We start from the raw sequence: 17,170 nt of genomic DNA, 5'->3' as shown, positions 1-17,170 counted from the left end.
CCTTGAAGGCTGGGGTAGGATTGGGATAGGCAGAAGAGTGAGGGGAGAAGTTAGTTCCATGCTCCATTCAGCCTAAAATTTAATTTCTGATGGGGCAGAGTGGAGGAGAGAGATAGTCTCCCTCCTTGATATCAGCCTTGAGAGAAAGGAGTCCAGGATGTACCCAGAGTATTCTCACTCGCCTTTTTTAACCAGCTGCACTGGCCAGGACCTACACATGTGAACAGATCATTTTCAAGAAATGGTTAATTTGGTTTGTTTTAGGAAACATTTTATAAATTCAGAAATCACAGTCAAAGGGAAGTGCCCCACCCCCACCATTGTCTCAAACAGCTACAATATTAAACAGGAGGGATAGTCATTCATCTTGTGGTTCCTCTAGTGGGAGAGCATTTCTGCTAACTCTAGGACTTTATGCCTACTATAAAAGCAACAACAATGGAAACTCAAGAGAGTTTTAAGGAGGAAGAGATCATCTGTCAAACCAACAAATTGGCAGCTGCAGAACAAATGATGTTTTCTTCAGTGGACACCTTTGAAATCAGTGGTAAAGTACTCTATACTCAATGCAATCCAGGAACAATGCATTCATTTCATTATCCATATAAGAACAGAATATTTGGTTGGGAAGATTGGATTTGCACTGCATATTCAATGTTTAGAAATTCTGACTTCTTGAAGATGAATTTCTAGTATGTTTAGTTCTGGAATTTTCTGGAGAGCTAATAATAACTGCATTACCTATTTAGCATCTATTTTTTTAACTCAAGAACTGCTTCTATTTTTAAATGGTATCCCCTTACAAGTAAATTATCCAGCCTCTACTATCTTTCTCTTCATTAGATATTTCACTTGGCAACTTCAACTCTTTTTAACTTCAGAAACTTCTATAACTTCTTTTTTCCTCAATGATTTATCCTGCACAGTTAATTGCATTTTAGGGGAAGTGGCAGAGGAAAAGAGGGTAGGAGAGTTGACTCTACACCTGTGAATTAATGTGTTTAGGAACTTCCATACTGAGGAAACTACCTATGTCAATACAAATGAGTAGCTACTCTATAACTAACTGCTTTACAAGGTATTGCCTGGAACAGTGAAAAGTTAAGTGACTTAGCCAGTATGGGTAAGAGGCTATACTTGAACCCAGGTTATCCTGACTTCAAGGCCTGCTTTTTTGTTTGTTTGGTTGGTTGGTTGGTTTGGTTTGGTTTTTTTTTGCAAGGGGGAGGGCAGGGTAATTGGGGTTAAGTGACTTGCCCAAGATCACACAGCTAGTAAGTGTTAAATGTCTGAGACTGGATTTGACCTCAGGTCCTCCTAACTCCAGGGCCAGTGCTCTATTCACTGTGCCACCTAGCTGCCCCTCAAAGCATGCTTTTAATCCACTACATCATACTGATTAAATATGAAAATAAACTTCTAAAGCTGAAATAATTCAAGAGAACTAGTAGTGAATATTCAAGTTTAAAATTTCATTAAAAAAAACTCAAGAAATTTGGATTTGTAAGACATATATTGAAGATTTACTACAGAAGGCCAAATGTCCCTCTCTCTTCTCCACAGAGAAAGGCTGAACAATGGGTGCAGAAGGAGGGGTATGTTTCCAGATATGACCAATATATTGATTTGTTTTGCTTAAGTGTATGTCTTTGTTAGAACTTAGGGTTGTTTAAAATAGGAGGGAAGGCTCAAATGAGTTCTTTTTTATATTTTATCTATGTTAAAATTCATTTTTAAAATGTTTGAGTTCCAAATTCTCCCCCTCCCTTGAGTCCCTCCTTCATTCATTGAGAAGGCAAGGAATATGATATCAATTATACATATGAATTCAGTTCAAATGAATTTTTTGAAAAACAAACCTTAATTTTGCCTGATTCATTTACTCTGTGCAATACTGTGTAGATGATTTTTTTTAAAGAAAAATAGATTTTATTGGTGATTTTTGTCTTCACATCACCATTATTTCACATAAATGTGAAAAGCTTTACTCCAGTGAGCTTTCTGTTTCCTTGGACTGAATTCTCATTCTTAAATATCAGCATGGGAAACTTTTTTCTCAGCCTCCTCTACATACTACTTTACTTTTCTAGAAGCATTATATTCTGGTTTATTTGAAGAATCCCATCCACTCCTTCAATATATATTGAGTCTCTGGGATCACAAGCTAACAGATTTTAGAAATAAGGAAAATATCTAGTCTAACACTTTCATTTTCCAGATGAGGAAACTGAAGTGAGTTGTCCAAGGTCATACAGGTAACTTTCCAGGTATAATTACACTGTGAGAATTATGATGAACAAGACACAGTCTCCACACAAGGGAGGGTGGGGAGGGGAAGAGAGGGAAAAGGAGGAAGAAAAAAATATGTGATGCATATTAATCAAATCAAAGGTTAACAAAGAAGGGAAAACAATTCCTGTAATCTCTCAGGAAGAAGATAGCCTAGAGGAGAATGAGTGAGGAGGCAAAGGAATTGAAAGATTATAGAAAAAAAAAGATTGAAAAAAGGAAGGGGGGGGGAGAAAACTTGTTTCAATGGTGGGAGGGAGGCAACACTGATGAATTCTCCTGTAGGAGAAGAGAGATATTCTATAAAGGGAGATAGGGACCTTACAATGGATATTATCTGTCTGTTTCTCCTCATATTTCTGAAGTCAATGCCTCATATTCTATTACCATGCATGTTCTTTCTTGAAGCAGGAATGAAGAATGTTTCTCTTCTTCCAAGCTTCAGTACCAACTCTGCCCTTCATGCTGACACACACACTGAGTCCTCCTTCTAATTAATGATGAAAATAATAAGCAAGAATTACTATAGTGTGTTAAGGAATACAAAGTGCTTTAGATGCTATCTTTTTTGGAAGATGGGTATTATTTTGATCTTCATTTTACAGATGAAGAAACTGAGGCACAGAGAAATTAAAATGTCTTTCCCAGGGTTGCACAACTAGCAAGAGTCTGAGGAAAAATTCAAATTCCGGTCTTCTTAAAAAATTAAAAGTCTCTTATCCAAAATATTCCATACATGGCAGGTGAATTTGGCAAATATGTTTTTGGTCTTTTTCTGAGAAAAACTTGGAATTTTGCCAAAAGGATTTTTTTATCTGAATGAGCAAAAACAAAGGAAAAAAGCAAAGCAAAGAACATGAAAATAGCCCAGTTTCTTGAAAAAAGAATACTTATCCCAACCCTTACAGAAATCTACATGCAGATTGGATCAGAATTATATAGCATTGGAATTGGAAGGGGTCCCAGTGATCATCTATTATGATTACAGATTTAGAACTGGAAGAACAGAAGCCATCATTTTACAGATAAGGAAACTGAGCCCCAGAGGAATAATGTGACTTGTTTTAGGAGATATAGAATAGTAAGTAGCAGAGCTAAGATTTGAAGTTGGGTCCTCAGCCTCCAAATCTAGCACTCTTACTTTGACACCCTACTACCCTTTATTTTATAGAAGTAGAAACCAGCGTCCCAGAAAGGAAGTGACTAGCTCAAAGTCATGCAGTAAGTTCTTGGCAGGGCCATCAATAGAACTTAGATCTCCTACTTGTGTGATACAGTGAACAGGGCAGGGCCCAGGTCCTTTTCCTCCATTTTACCCTCCTTGGGAGATCTTAGCTTCTTAACCTCACAGCCAGCCTTTTCAGTCTTCAGACATGATCACATTCTGACTCTCTCTTTTGCTTATTTCTCCTCTGCAGGTCAGGGAAATTAATGAAAGATGCCACAATAGCTGCCTAATAATTTGAAGGGCTGTCACTTGGAGGAGGGACTAGATATTTCATTTGAGCCCAGAGGTAAAACCAAGAGAGTCAAAGTTGTAATGGGGAAAATTTTGGTTTGGTGTCAGGAAAAACATCTTAGGTATTAGAGTGGTCCCAGAATGAAATGCCTAGAGAACTAGAGGGTCGTCCATCCTTTGAGACCTTTGAGCAGATGCTGGACAACCACATCTCTTGTTACAGTATATAGATTGGATTAAATAGGTGCCATGGTTCCTTCCAACTCTCAAATTCTGTAATTTAGAGATGGGAGAAGCTCCAAACACATTTCTCTTCCTCCTCTTCTTCCCCCCACTCTATTCCCCATATTTTTAAGTTACCATCAAGTTAAAAGAGGGATAGAGGAAGAAAAACTTACTTAGATTCTTACCATTCAGCTCTCAATACCCTGCTGGGGCTTGTGGTCTTAGACAAGTGACAAGAAGAGTCACTTCTTGTAATAGAAAAGGCATTGGATTTGGAGTCAGATAATGGGAATTTATCTATCTATCTCTGCTGCTTATTAACTGTAACCTTGAGCAAGTCATTTAATGTCTCGGCTTCAGGGACCTTATCTGTAAGATAAGGCTAATAAACTCTAAGGTCCTTTTAAGCTCTATATTCTATGATCTTAGCTATAACTGCTTTAGGATAGAAAGCTCTATAACCAAGGGGAAAGATTAGTTAGCCAGTCAGCATTCCTAACCCCAGTAACTGCTGGACATGTGCCTTTGATTACAAAAGAGACCCAGGAAAGTATACAACAGTGGGATCTACTTGGGTTGTGTGTTCATTATAAAATAAGAACAGAATATAAGAACTGGGAAGAAACAAGCATTTATTAAGCACCTACTGTGTGTTTATATGTGCAACACTGTACATATTATCTCATCTGGTTCTGAAAAGAACATTGGGAGGTAGGTTATAGAAAGTGTTGTCTCCATTTTATACCTGAAGAAACCAGAGGTTAAGTGACTTGAGGTTAAGTCCTACAACTAAGAAGTGTCTGAGGCCAGATTTGAACTCAGGTCTTTCTAACTTAAGGCCCACCCCTCTATCTACTGCACTACCTAGTTGCCTCTAGGTGGGGACCTCAGAGGTCATCTAGTTCATCTTAATACCTAAACAGAAATAAACTCTGAACTTTCTCCTCACACCCGGCAAAATGGTGAAGATGACAAAATGTAGAAATAGTCAATGCTAGATAAAATGCAGGAAGATGAGCCTTTTAATATATCGGTGAAGCTGTGAGTTGGTCCAGTCATCCTAGAAAACAATTTGTCTCCTCTTTGTCTATGATCCTCTTGCTAGCATTTCTAGGCATGTCAGATAACAATGGAAAGAGGAGGCATGCTTGCTTTATTCTTGTATTTATTTGAAAAACTTCAGTGTTTTGTACACCATTACAAATAATGTTAGTTTTTGGTTTTATGCATATATACCACTCATTGTTTTTCAAATAATTCCTTAAAGCCTATATAGGGTTTTTAGTATAAATTATGCTGCATTTTGTCAAAGGATTTTTCTATAGCTAGTGACATAATCATGCGGGTCTTGTTGGGTTTGTTTTCAATATGATTAATAATATTAATTTTCCCGATTCCAAGCCATCCTTGTATTCCTGATAAAATCCAACCTGGCCATAAAATAATTTTTTTAAATACAAAATTGTATTCTTCTTTCTAGAATTTTATTTAAATTTTTTAAATCAATGTTACTGTTACCTGTAATTTCCTTTCTCTGCTTTATATCTCCTTAGGTTAGGTAATAAGACTATAATTGTCTCATAAAAGGAGTTTGGTAGACTTTTCCATCACAATTAATGAGAAAAATTATTTGTGTTGCATGGGTAATAATTGTTCCTTTTTTTTTTTTTTTTTTGCTTTTTGGAGGGCAATTGCGGTTGTGACTTGCCCAAGGTCACATGGCAAGTTTTTGTGTTAAGTGTCTGAGGTCAGATTTGAACTCAGGTCCTCCTGACTCCAGGGCAGGTGCTCCATTCACTGCACCACCTAGCTGCCCCAATAATTGTTCTTTAAACATTTTAAAGACTTTTCCCATAAATTCCTCTGGACTAGGATTTATTTTTCCTTCCTTTGAGAGTTCTTTTATGGTTTGGTCATTTTCTGAGATTGGGCTATTTAAGATTTCTGTTTCATGCTCTTTTGTTTATTTATGTTGTTTGACCCATTTTTCCCCATTGCTTTTGTTCTTAAATATTTCTAGTCTTTCCATACAGATCTTGGTTATGAGGTGCTTTTCAGGGTTATTTGATATGAAGTTGTTTTTTTTTCTCCATTGACTACTTGCCTTTTCATGACTGCATTAATTTTGTTCATGGAAAAGTTTTCAATTTTTTATAAGCTAAATTATCTATTTATCTGTCATAATCACCCCTATCCCATGTTTGGTTAAGAATTTATCTCTACACCCAGAAACACCTGGCTGTGTAACCTTGAGCAAGTTACTTAACCCCAATTGCTTAGGGGCAGCCAGGTGGCTCAGCAAGTAAGAGTACCGGCTCCAGTGTCAGGATGACCTGGGGATCAAATCCGGGCTCAGATACTTAGCACCACACCCAGAAATAACTGGCCATGTAACTTTGAGCAAGTTACTTAACCCCAATTGCTTTAAAAAAAAAGAATTTATCTCTAGGTATATCTGTGAAAGGTACCTGATTTAGCCCATCCCACTTTGAGTCAGCTCTTATTAAGAAGTTTTTCTTATATAGAGCTTCAAACTGACTTTTTATGACTTTACTAATAGCTACCAAATGACATCAGATTACTAATCTACACTCTTTAGGTATCAGTGATATAAATCCATTGAAGTCTGCCATCATGTAACACTCCTCTCAAACTCATGAAGAGCTTTGTCAAATGTGTTGCTGGAATTAAAGGGGTATTGTTCCAATATATTACTCCAATAACTCATTCAAAAGAAGGAAGTGTGACTATTTGACCATAATTTTATTCTGATGATCACCACTTTCACTAAGAAGTGTTAAAAAATATTCTCCTTAGTACAAAATTCCTTCAGTGAGGTGGGAGTCTCCATAATTTGTGATATACATTTTTGCCATGGCCAATGAATAACTTTGTTTTGCTTAACTATGCCTATTTGTTATTTTAAAAGGAATTTTTAAATGAGGGAGGAAGATTTAGGATAGAGATGGAGACAAGCATAGTAATGCAGAAAGAGAGAGAGAAGAAGGAGGAGGAGGAGGAGAAGAAGAAGGAAGGTGAGAGAGAAAAAAGGAAGAAAGAAAGGACAGAGGAAGGAAAGAGAGAAAAGAGGAAGGGAGAAAGAAAAAAGAAAAAAGGGTCAGTGTAGTATTTTTTTAATGTGCAAGAATAAAACAGAGGCTCAGAAGGAAACACAGACTAACATGATAGTTTTAAAATTGGTATGTTGAATTTCTATTTTAAAAATTAAAGCTGTGTATATAATAGGGATTTGGGGTTTCATGAGAAATTTTTTATGGTGTTATTCTTTATAGAAATGCTAGTGTTTACGTTCAGAATAACAAGAAAGTTATTTTAATTTTTAAAAGAATGAAGTTTGAGCCAAAGGATTCTTTTATTGTCTTGGCATTTTTATATCTTTTATAGTTTAAAAAATACTCCCCATGAGGAAGAAGATATAAACAAGTTGAAAGAGTTTTTTTTCTTACTCTTTAATTTGCTAATGCTCCAAGCAATGAAACTATCTACCCCTTCTTGCTTCAACAAGACTTTTAAAAATATTCTGAACCTAAAAGACATTAAATAAAATGCATATTTCCATATGCAAAATGGAACAAAAAAGGAATGTACATAAAATTGTAAATCTAGAATATAAGACCTTGCTTTTCCTTTCAAGTATATAATAATTTCAACATGTAACTTTCAAAGCTGTCCTGCTAGTCTGTTTCCTGCTGGCCTTCCTTCTGTTATCTTTTATGCACTTAAAAAAATTGTTTCAATGACCCTCTTTTGTTTTGTTTTGTTTTGTTTTTGGAGGGGGGGAACCTATCCATCACTAGGCCTTCTTTCCATCTCACTTCCCTTCCAATTCAACTAAATTCAACAACATAATATAGTCACTACCCTTGAGACCATCAGAAATGGCAACTGACCTCAGCATCTCAGAAACCAACCTATTGAAGTAATGAACTCCAGTTTTCACTTGGAGATTAATAAAAAACAAAATCTGAATATCCTGTACAACACCTGTTAGAGCGATGGCCATTCAATGAGATGAAATAATGGAATAGTGGTGAGACAATGAATCCACCCCACTCTATGCCCATTTATGACTTTGAGACTAGGCGTACTTAATACAATAGCTTTGAGGGGCTTCAGATGAGACACAGAAGTGCTAAGTTTCAAAGTCCCTTCACAGTGAGAACAACCAAACACAGAATAGAATGGGGAATTTGAGAGACAAGGCTGCAGTCACTGGGAGTTGAAAGTTTTAAGTCCTTTGCAAGTGGCTGATTACCTCATTCCCTTCCCTCCTGCCTCCTCCCCCCCCCCCGCCCCAGAATTCTAAAGCCAGTAATTTCACTTCATTGTAGGAAAGAGTCCAAGGAAATTTGAGATTTCAGGCACAGTTCTGCTGCTTTGGACTGCAAATCCTGTGTTTTGCTTATTTAAATTATGCTTTAGGTAAATGTAATCTAATCTATAGCTGTTCACTCCTTACTCCCTCCTCCATGAAAGGTAGATAATAACACCTATGTCACAGGGTTGATATGAAAATCAAATGAAATAATGTGTTCAAAGAGCTCTGCAAACCTTAAAGTGTTATATAAATATTAGTTATTATTCTTTCTGCTCATACTTGTGTTTGACGGAGTTCAGACAGAAATGGTTTTAGGATAAACTATTATTCAATGTCTATTTTTATTATTAGTGAAGAATTCTTTCCTATCAGACATAGTTGGGAAGGATCCTAGAATATCAATAGGATGGGAGTCAACAAACCAAATATGCTATGAAATATTGTCAGAAATATGTCAATCCCCTTAAAGTAGACCAAAATTTAAAAATGAGGAACTTAAGGCATTGTGAAAGGAAGGCTGATAGTTATGGGAACTAGACAAGACTCATCTCTGCATGTGTGAGGGGAATGAAATGTGTACTTAGAACCTGGATCTAGACTTCAAAGGTCTTACTGAGGAGGGAATTGGAGTAGTTTGAGCATTGGAGGGGTCAGGTAGTTTACCTGGAGATTCCAATTGGAGTGGCTCTCCCAGTCTTTTTCTCCTAGGAGGAACAGGAAGCACCTAAATGACCCTGTGTGGGGCACATGTACTTTTGTTGCCTCTTACATACCTGACTTCACTTAATGCCAAATGTAAACCAGGTACTTTTGTGGAATGGGACCACTGAAACTCATGATTTACATCCTGCTGGTATACATTCTTTTAGAGACTGCTTTCTTTGTTCTATCCCCATCAACATTCTCCTCTCTGTATTTTAGAGTCAAAGTCCAAGAAAAAATGTGGAGGAAATTGTATCACATCTGCAATAATCATCTACCTAGTCCTGTTTACAACAGGTGTGGGATTGCTGGTGATACAAGGTAACTGCTTTTCTTGAAAAAAAAAAAAGCTCTGTATGCTAGGGAATGATACCTGCCCTGGCACAAACTTCTGTTAAAGAGACTTGAGAAATTCTTCCTTGTTTTCCAAGCTGCTGGGCAAACAGAAAGAGCAAAGATGGCCACAGGGTTAGGAAAGGATATGTGTGTGTATGTGTGTTTGTGTATGTATGTATACATATACAAATATACATATGTATATTTATATATAAAACACCATACTCCTCTAATTGAATTATTTAACCATTTTTAAGACTTTTTTAAATTAATCATCTCAGGGGATTATCTAGTCATCTTTTAATTCTAGTGGGCAACAATTGTCTAGATAGAAAAATTAATGAATTAACCATGAATTTGGAGCTACCTACTTTGGAATTTGCAACTAGTTCAGACACGGACTGGACAGATCATAGGATCCTAATTTGCTTTGACCATAAAGAATTGGGTTAAGCAAATGAATGGTGTGAATGGAATTGAGGAGGAAATTTAGGATAAACTGCTTTAAAATAATTAATAGGCAATATTTATAGGCTAATTACAAATAACTCTTTCATTTAAGCAGTTTCTCTAAGGCTTCTATTAGGCAACCCTTTGTTAGTTTAGTTAGGATTTCTGTATGCTCTTGAAAGTTATAATTTTGTGTTTCTTTAAAAACTATTCAGATTCTTCAATAATGTATACAGGCCAACCAAACTGAATTAGCAAGATGTTAGTGTATGAATTGATCTAACATACTTCAAAATATGCCAATTTCTAAAGCCAGGGATTGCCAACTTTTGTCTTTTTAGGGGGTGAGTTTGAGGCATTAATGAGTTCTTCAGAAACACCAAGATTAAATAGGAAATTGGGAAGAGGTCCTGGTAATGAAGCCATTTTGTGGGAAGCTGACAGCTTTCTAGTTGAAGTCAATACAAAAGACATATCATCTATGAGCAATGATGAGGGTGGTACAGTAGAAAGCCACGCACCAACCCTTCCCCAGGGATGCATGAAGGAAGGGTTGGGGAGGTCAAATGAAAGCCTCTACCAGTCTTCAATGGACTTAGGTTGTGGTCTCCATTCGAAGAAGATTGGTTCTACAAAAGAACTGCTTAAAGTGAGGGAAATCAAACTGTGGTCATGTAAGAATGCCATGTAAATAGTCATCCTCAGGACTTGGCACATCACTGTAAACCCTCGCTTAGGGAACCACCCCCTAAACTGAAAAGCTTGGTAATGATTCAGATGTGACAGATGTACAAGAATGAAGTGGCCTTGCCAACTGATCATTTGAAAAAGAAAGACAAGGTTCATCTGCACACAGTCAACCTGTAAATGCCTCACTTATGGCCAAGGCAAAGGGGGATAAAATTTACCTTCCCCAGTGGACTCCCAATAAACCACCTTTTATAATTTATTTCCTCCTCATGTCTAGCTCTTAGCAAATCAGAAATCACTGTGGGTCTCAATTTTCTTATCTCTAAAATAAGGGAAATTGGAGATATGAGGTACATTACAGTTCTAACTTCAATAGTGTTGATTTGCCCTAGGTTTTCTTTACTCCTAGGGAAATGTGAAAATATGAAAGTTATATATTAATGTCATGCATGAATATTAAGGTTCTATAAGAAGCATGTGTATATAGTTTTGAGTCTACAGAAGGAAATGGCTTCCCAGAGACCTTGGCTCCTAAAACTGGAGAGGTTCTTCTTTCTCAATGGAACTCTGGAATCCTCCCTGGATGAAGAATCAGGTCCATCTTTCTCCTACATCCTGTCTAGCCAGTCACCTCTCAACATTAAGAGTGAGCGAGAGAGGCTTCTGGGAATTGAAAAGGTGATTACTGAAGTGCAAGCCAGTCAGAAAGAATTATGTGGAAGAATAGACAACATTACCATGAACCCAGGTAAGCAGCATATCTGTTTTCTCTGCTTTTTCTCTGATCTTTCTGCCTTTGTCACAAGGGGCCACCTTAGAGAAGGAGGGAAGAGGAGGAAGTCCTATGTTCATATTGGTAGGAACACTGAACATGGTAAGGAAGACTAATCTGCCTGGAAAATCATCTTCCTGTGAGGAAGGAGAACTGAGTGGAATGGATTCCTGGCTCCACCCTTAATTCATCATGCATCCTTGGGGCAGGCATTTTAGCCCCCTTGGACCTTAGTTTCAGCATTGTTATAACAAGGAGAATAGGGACAGCTAGGTGGTGCAGTGAATAGAGCACTGGCCCTGGGAGGAGGACCTGAGTTCGAGTTCAGCCTCAGACACTTAACACTAAAACTAGCCATGTGACCTTAGGCAAGTTACTTAACCCCAATTGCCCTACCTTCCCCTCTTCAAAAAGGAAAAAATAAAAGGAGAATATTTCTGCCTTTTCTCTCCTTGTCCCTCACCTAGGGTTGAAGCAAAGATAAAACAAGATGAATGATTATGAAATAGTTAGAGAGGGGTGGGGATAGCGAAGCCCAAGTACTACATACATATCATGATTCTCAGTACAGATTCAGGAACTCAATCTATCCACTCACTCACCTTCTTTCCAAAAAGGATTACAATATGCAGTCTCTCACACACTGCACTCCCCAGAAAGAAGGAATAGATGAACGAAAATGCATTAAGCATATCCCCTGTGCCAAACATGCTAAGCACTAGGGTACACAACACCAAAGGGGAAAGGAAAAAAGAAGAGGAAGAAGAAGGGTTTTCCACTCACTCCTATATATGGGTAAATATGATGAGGACATGAGAGTTATCCAACCTGTTCCCCTGGCAGAGTTGAACAAACTGTCAAAAAGAAAGCCTGGATAAATAAAAGGAGCTGTCTTGTTTTCCATCTACCCCTTGGTTTTCCAGTCTCAATTAGGGGAGTTAGAAGTGAGTTAGATACTGGTCCTACCTAGTCCCTGAAAATACAATGCAAAGAGTAAAAAGAGGAAATAATTCCATAGCCTGAATATTCTCCATATATTCATTAAATAATCATTTATTAAGTACCTACCATGTACTATGTACTGAGAATTTTAAAAGGGGGGGGGAGCAGATACAATTGCACAATCTGCCCTAGGGGAGCATACATTTGAATGTTACATTATATATTGCTGCCTACCATGGCTGCCATTGTTTAAAGGCTGGGTATGTTACATTTCACTCTTCCTCCAGGGTTCTGAATAAAGTAAGCCTCAGTTACAGTAACAAAACAACAACAACAACAACAGGGACATGAATCTGTAAATTTCAAAGGCGAAAGTGAACATTGACCTTATTTGCCAACTTCCATAATCCTAGAATGAGGGTCATTCTTGATACTTGAATGAAACAGTTTTAGAATCAACAAAAGGAATTCCTGTGTATATGTGGAGTAATCTTAGGGAATTTACCACTCTGAGAAGTGGTCTTAGTGAAAAATACACAATAGCTAAAATTTCTGAGTGACACGAGTTATTGAGATAGGCTAGGAATATTTGGGACATATGCTTCACCTTTGAGAATGTCTGTGCAATTCCAAAGGACTCGTGAGGAAAATGCTATCTACCTCCAGAGAGAGAACTGATGAACTCTGTGCCAACTGAAATATAATTTTGTCATTTTCTTTGTTTTTCTTGCTTTTTGTGAGGTGACTAATACGAAAAAATGTTTTGCACAATTTCAGATGTATAACTTACCTTGGTGAGTGGGGGAGAAGCTGGAGAGAGGAAGTGAATCTGGAACCAAAAATTTAAAAATTATATAATTTTTTTTCAAAAGAGATAGAGAATGACATCTTTGAGAACAACCCAAACCTCTCCATGGTTCCCTCATCAGAGCCAGAATCTTGGGTTATAAAGACCATAGGATTGAGCTAAAGAGGCAATTCTGCTAGTCTTATTATTTCAGAAAATCAGATGTAATCAGTATATACCATAGACCTCACAAATGATACTCCCTGCAGGTTGGACAATCAGCACTTTTCATACTTACATCAACAAAGTCATTGCAACTGATGAAATGGTTCCATTCATGGCTTTCTTAGGTCTCTGTAGTTCAGAGTGTAGTGGCAATGAATGAGACATTATCCTTCCACAAAGACAGAGATTAAGTCTACATGACTCTAGAATATCTAAATAGAAATTAAGAAAATTATACCCTCATAAAGAGGGTAAAGAGAAAATCTTTTCCCTTCCAAGCCAGGAAGTTCTCATTCAAAGTACCCTTACCCCAACTTTGAGGATCCCAGGGATCTTTGCCATATAAGGGAAAATATCTTACTTTTCCTTCCCATGACAATGTATGAACATAGTTTTGTGTCTGTATAAATCAAAGCAAAGGGGTTGCAAAAGAAAGTAAAAATTTTAGCTACTCCTCATCCAACCCTTTATCCTACAGATCAAACATCTGTTTCTTCCAGGTGATTAGGAGTCTGTAGGAAAAAAAATTGGATGAGCAACCAAAATTATCTCTCTTCACTTAGGGTGTTTTGGCCATAGTAAGCCTACACTTCACAAGGCATATTTAGCACAAGACAGGAGATTCTATGTGTCCAATATTCAAATTCACCAGAAGAATGTATTCTTGGGGAGTATGGTGTCCCAATGTGTTTTTCTAGAGGGTAAAGACCTCCTTCAGCTTTGGGAAAGCTGAGTTCTGTGGTAGGGGTATCCCAAATGATCCAGCACAGACTGTGATATACAACACTTCCTTGTTTCAGGGTTTCGAGGGAGCAAAGGTGATCCAGGCTCTCCAGGTAGGTCTTCTCTTGCTTCTCCTACTCCCTCATTAGGTTAGGTTTGAACCTCTCTTTTGAAGTTTCACAAAATATGGGCCCAATGTAACTTTCTAGTCTTATCTCCCAACAAGACTTCTCCATATCTTTGTCATTTCAGCAACATGCCTTGTGTTTTCTTCCCTCTTTGCCTTTAATTGTCCCTTCTCCCTTACTGGGAGTGGGCACTCTTAGACAGGTGCTTAGATAATTCCTAGCCATCATCTGAGGCCAAGTCCCAAGTCTCACCTCTTCTATCCCTCAACAGCCCATCTTTTCTTCCTCTGAACTCCTGTTGCATGTACTGTCTATACTATTCATTTAGTATTTAGCATACCTAGCCTTCAATTTTCAAGGATGTCTTAGCTTCCTTATTAGATTGCAACATCCTTGTGGGGAGGGACTATGCCTTATTCATTTTTGTGTCCTCCAGAGGACCTTGCATATAGTAGCTGCTCAATAAAATCAACAATAAATAACTCTTAATTTGGTTGACATTCAATTCCAGGAATAAATAGATGAAATTTTTTCAAGACAAGAATCTTTGGATCCATTATTTATTAAGTGACTCCAGTGTGTACTGTGTACTGTCTAGACAATAGCAAGTCATTGTGTCAGAAGGGAATTTTGAGCACTTCCAATATAGTGGGTGCTTTTCCAAGAACCATGGCAATCCAAACATCTGTTCTCAGCTTAGTTTATTGATTCTTTAAAAGTTCTCCTACCTACTTCCAGGTATAAAACTCCAAGCCACAGATTCATTCAAACTGAATTTCCCAAATGTCCCTAGATACAGTGTCATCCCTAGGAAATATTGAAGAGGTTCTGAACCCTTGCTTTCTGTTACCTGTTGCTAGAAGCCAGTGATTCAAGGGAGACAATTGGTTAGAGAGGAGATAGCTCTATGAGTTGGTGCTAATGATAATAAGAATGAGGATGATAATCATAAGAACCAAACATACCAAAAAGAAAAAAAAGTCCATACATATAATTAGTCCTTAAATTCTCCCATAACCATAATAAACCCTGGGCCTTTTCCTTTACCTTTCCTTAAATTCCTTAGGCTCACCTTTTGTCAATTTCTTCTTCAAGATTTTCCCCCTTCGAGGCAAAAAGGTGGCACAGTGAATAGAGTATCCATCCTGGAGTCAGAAGCCTCTGAGATCAAATCTGGCCTTAGATACTTGACACTAGCTGTATAGCCCCAGGCAAGTCACTTAACCACAATGGCCTCACCCCCAAAATAAATTCCTTTTCCAACACTGTTTCTTGTAAGCATATATTATCTATAATAAAATAAGCATAAAGTACTGATGGGTACTTTTATATTTATTTATATTTATATATTTATATGGTGCTTTAACGTTTACAAAGTACTTTACAGATTATTTCATTATATCCTCACAACTACTCTGTGAAAGAAGTCTTATTATTATCCCCATTTTACAGATGAGAACACTGAGGTATAGCTAGGTAGAGGTCTCTCTTACTCCAAATCAGAGAGTCAATATGCCAACTAACTGCCAGTCTCAGGATTTTCTAACTGGAAAAAAGGTGAGATCTGATGCAAAAATCACAGAATCATGATTTCTCAAGCTCCTACCCAAAAGCTTGTCCAAAATGTCTAAACTACCATGCCCACACATACCATAGCCACCCGTGAAAGAAAGGGGAAGTTGTTTCAGATTTATTTACATTGGAAAGCAGCTCTGCAAACTACTCCTGGGGCAATTTCCATGATGGCACTGAAACTACTCAGAACTTTTTATTTTCCCTAGAACCACCATGGCATACAGGTAAGTAGAGACCAGTCAGCTAACCCAGAACTTCCATTATAATCTAGGCAGAAGGAATAAGCCACTGAGTTTGCTTCTGGCAAGGATGTTTAAGGGAGACTGATTCTAGATCAACACTTCTCAAAGTATGGTCTGGATACCCCAGGGGTCCCCAAGACCCTTTCAGAGGATCCATGAGGTCAAAACTATTTTCATCATCATAATACTAATAATAAGATATTTTCATTTCTAACAGAGTTATATCAGTGGATATAACTCACATAAACAAAAACTCTTTGGAGGATTCTTAATAACTTTAGCATAAAGAGCATAAAGGGGTCCTAAGATCAGAAAGTTTGAGAACCGCTGTCCTGGAGGAACTGAGCACAGTGTACTTCCCTTGATTGTTAAGAAAATAGGAGCCCCCTATTGAAATATGTGCCAATATCCATGTGACTTCATTATTTAAGTAATTAAGGATGAGGAAGTTTAAGCTACTGGGAGAGATTTCTGTGCTAGATGTCTAGGAACAGACTCCAGTCCTCAACAAATTATGGTGACTTTGCAATCTATAACCCAACTACTCTGTACCTCAGTCTTGTCATCTATAAAATGGAACTACTAGTACCTTTTATAAAGCCCTCATGGATTAATGTGAGGTTAAAATAAGACGGTAGCTGTGAAAGCATTTTGTAAAAAAAAATTCCATTAATACATATAATACAATATAAATACAAAAGTATGTTTCATAGAATTTTAGAGTTAAGTGAACCTAAGAGATGATTTAGTCTATTTCCCTTATTTTACAAGTGAGGACACCAAGCCCAGGGATGTTAAATTAAATTAAATTAAATTGTCCAACTCAGCTAAAAATTAGGACTAGAACCAAGTCTCCCAACTGCTAGTCCATCACTGTTTTCATAAATCAAGAATTTAGTTATTTTTTGCCACATGCCACTGGCATGAGAGGGATACAAAGAAGCATGACATGGACCTCTGCCCTCAAGGAATCATGGAATATCATTATTTCTGGTTTAACTCTTACCTAAACAAGAAGCTCTAAAAAGAGACTATATAGCCTTTATTTGTTGCTCTCCAATGTTCTCTATCCAGTTTTCCTTAAATCTTCTCACCCTAGAATATTCCTCTATGTGTCAAACCCCTTCTTCCATTAGTGAGTTCCTCCTCAGGTGTCCATTCTAGGGAGAAAACCAGGTGTACCTTCAATCCTCTCCTGGCTCTGTTTCTGACTTTTCAGACTTGGATGCCATGAAAAAGGAAGGAAGGAAGGAAGGAAGGAAGGAAGGAAGGAAGGAAGGAAGGAA

General features: G+C 37.5%; 1 protein-coding gene across 1 annotated transcript in view; it reads left to right on the top strand.

Annotated features, from left to right (window-relative positions):
• The first annotated feature begins 423 nt into the window (after positions 1 to 423).
• Positions 424 to 17,170, top strand: part of MARCO (macrophage receptor with collagenous structure) — a 69,009-nt gene continuing 52,262 nt past the window's right edge. The window contains exons 1-4 of the mRNA XM_069067754.1: positions 424 to 547; positions 9,234 to 9,335; positions 10,978 to 11,238; positions 14,017 to 14,052. Of these exons, the coding sequence (XP_068923855.1) occupies positions 439 to 547; positions 9,234 to 9,335; positions 10,978 to 11,238; positions 14,017 to 14,052 (508 nt within the window). The 5' untranslated portion in view covers positions 424 to 438. The remainder of the gene's footprint in view (positions 548 to 9,233; positions 9,336 to 10,977; positions 11,239 to 14,016; positions 14,053 to 17,170) is intronic.

Source organism: Petaurus breviceps, unplaced genomic scaffold (assembly GCF_028583685.1).
Source record: "Petaurus breviceps papuanus isolate PSGF00001 unplaced genomic scaffold, PetGlider_PUasm1.0 90752, whole genome shotgun sequence".
NCBI classification, from domain to species: domain Eukaryota; kingdom Metazoa; phylum Chordata; class Mammalia; order Diprotodontia; family Petauridae; genus Petaurus; species Petaurus breviceps.
Note: the sequence above shows the minus strand (reverse complement) of the source record. Positions and strands in the feature narration are given on the sequence as shown.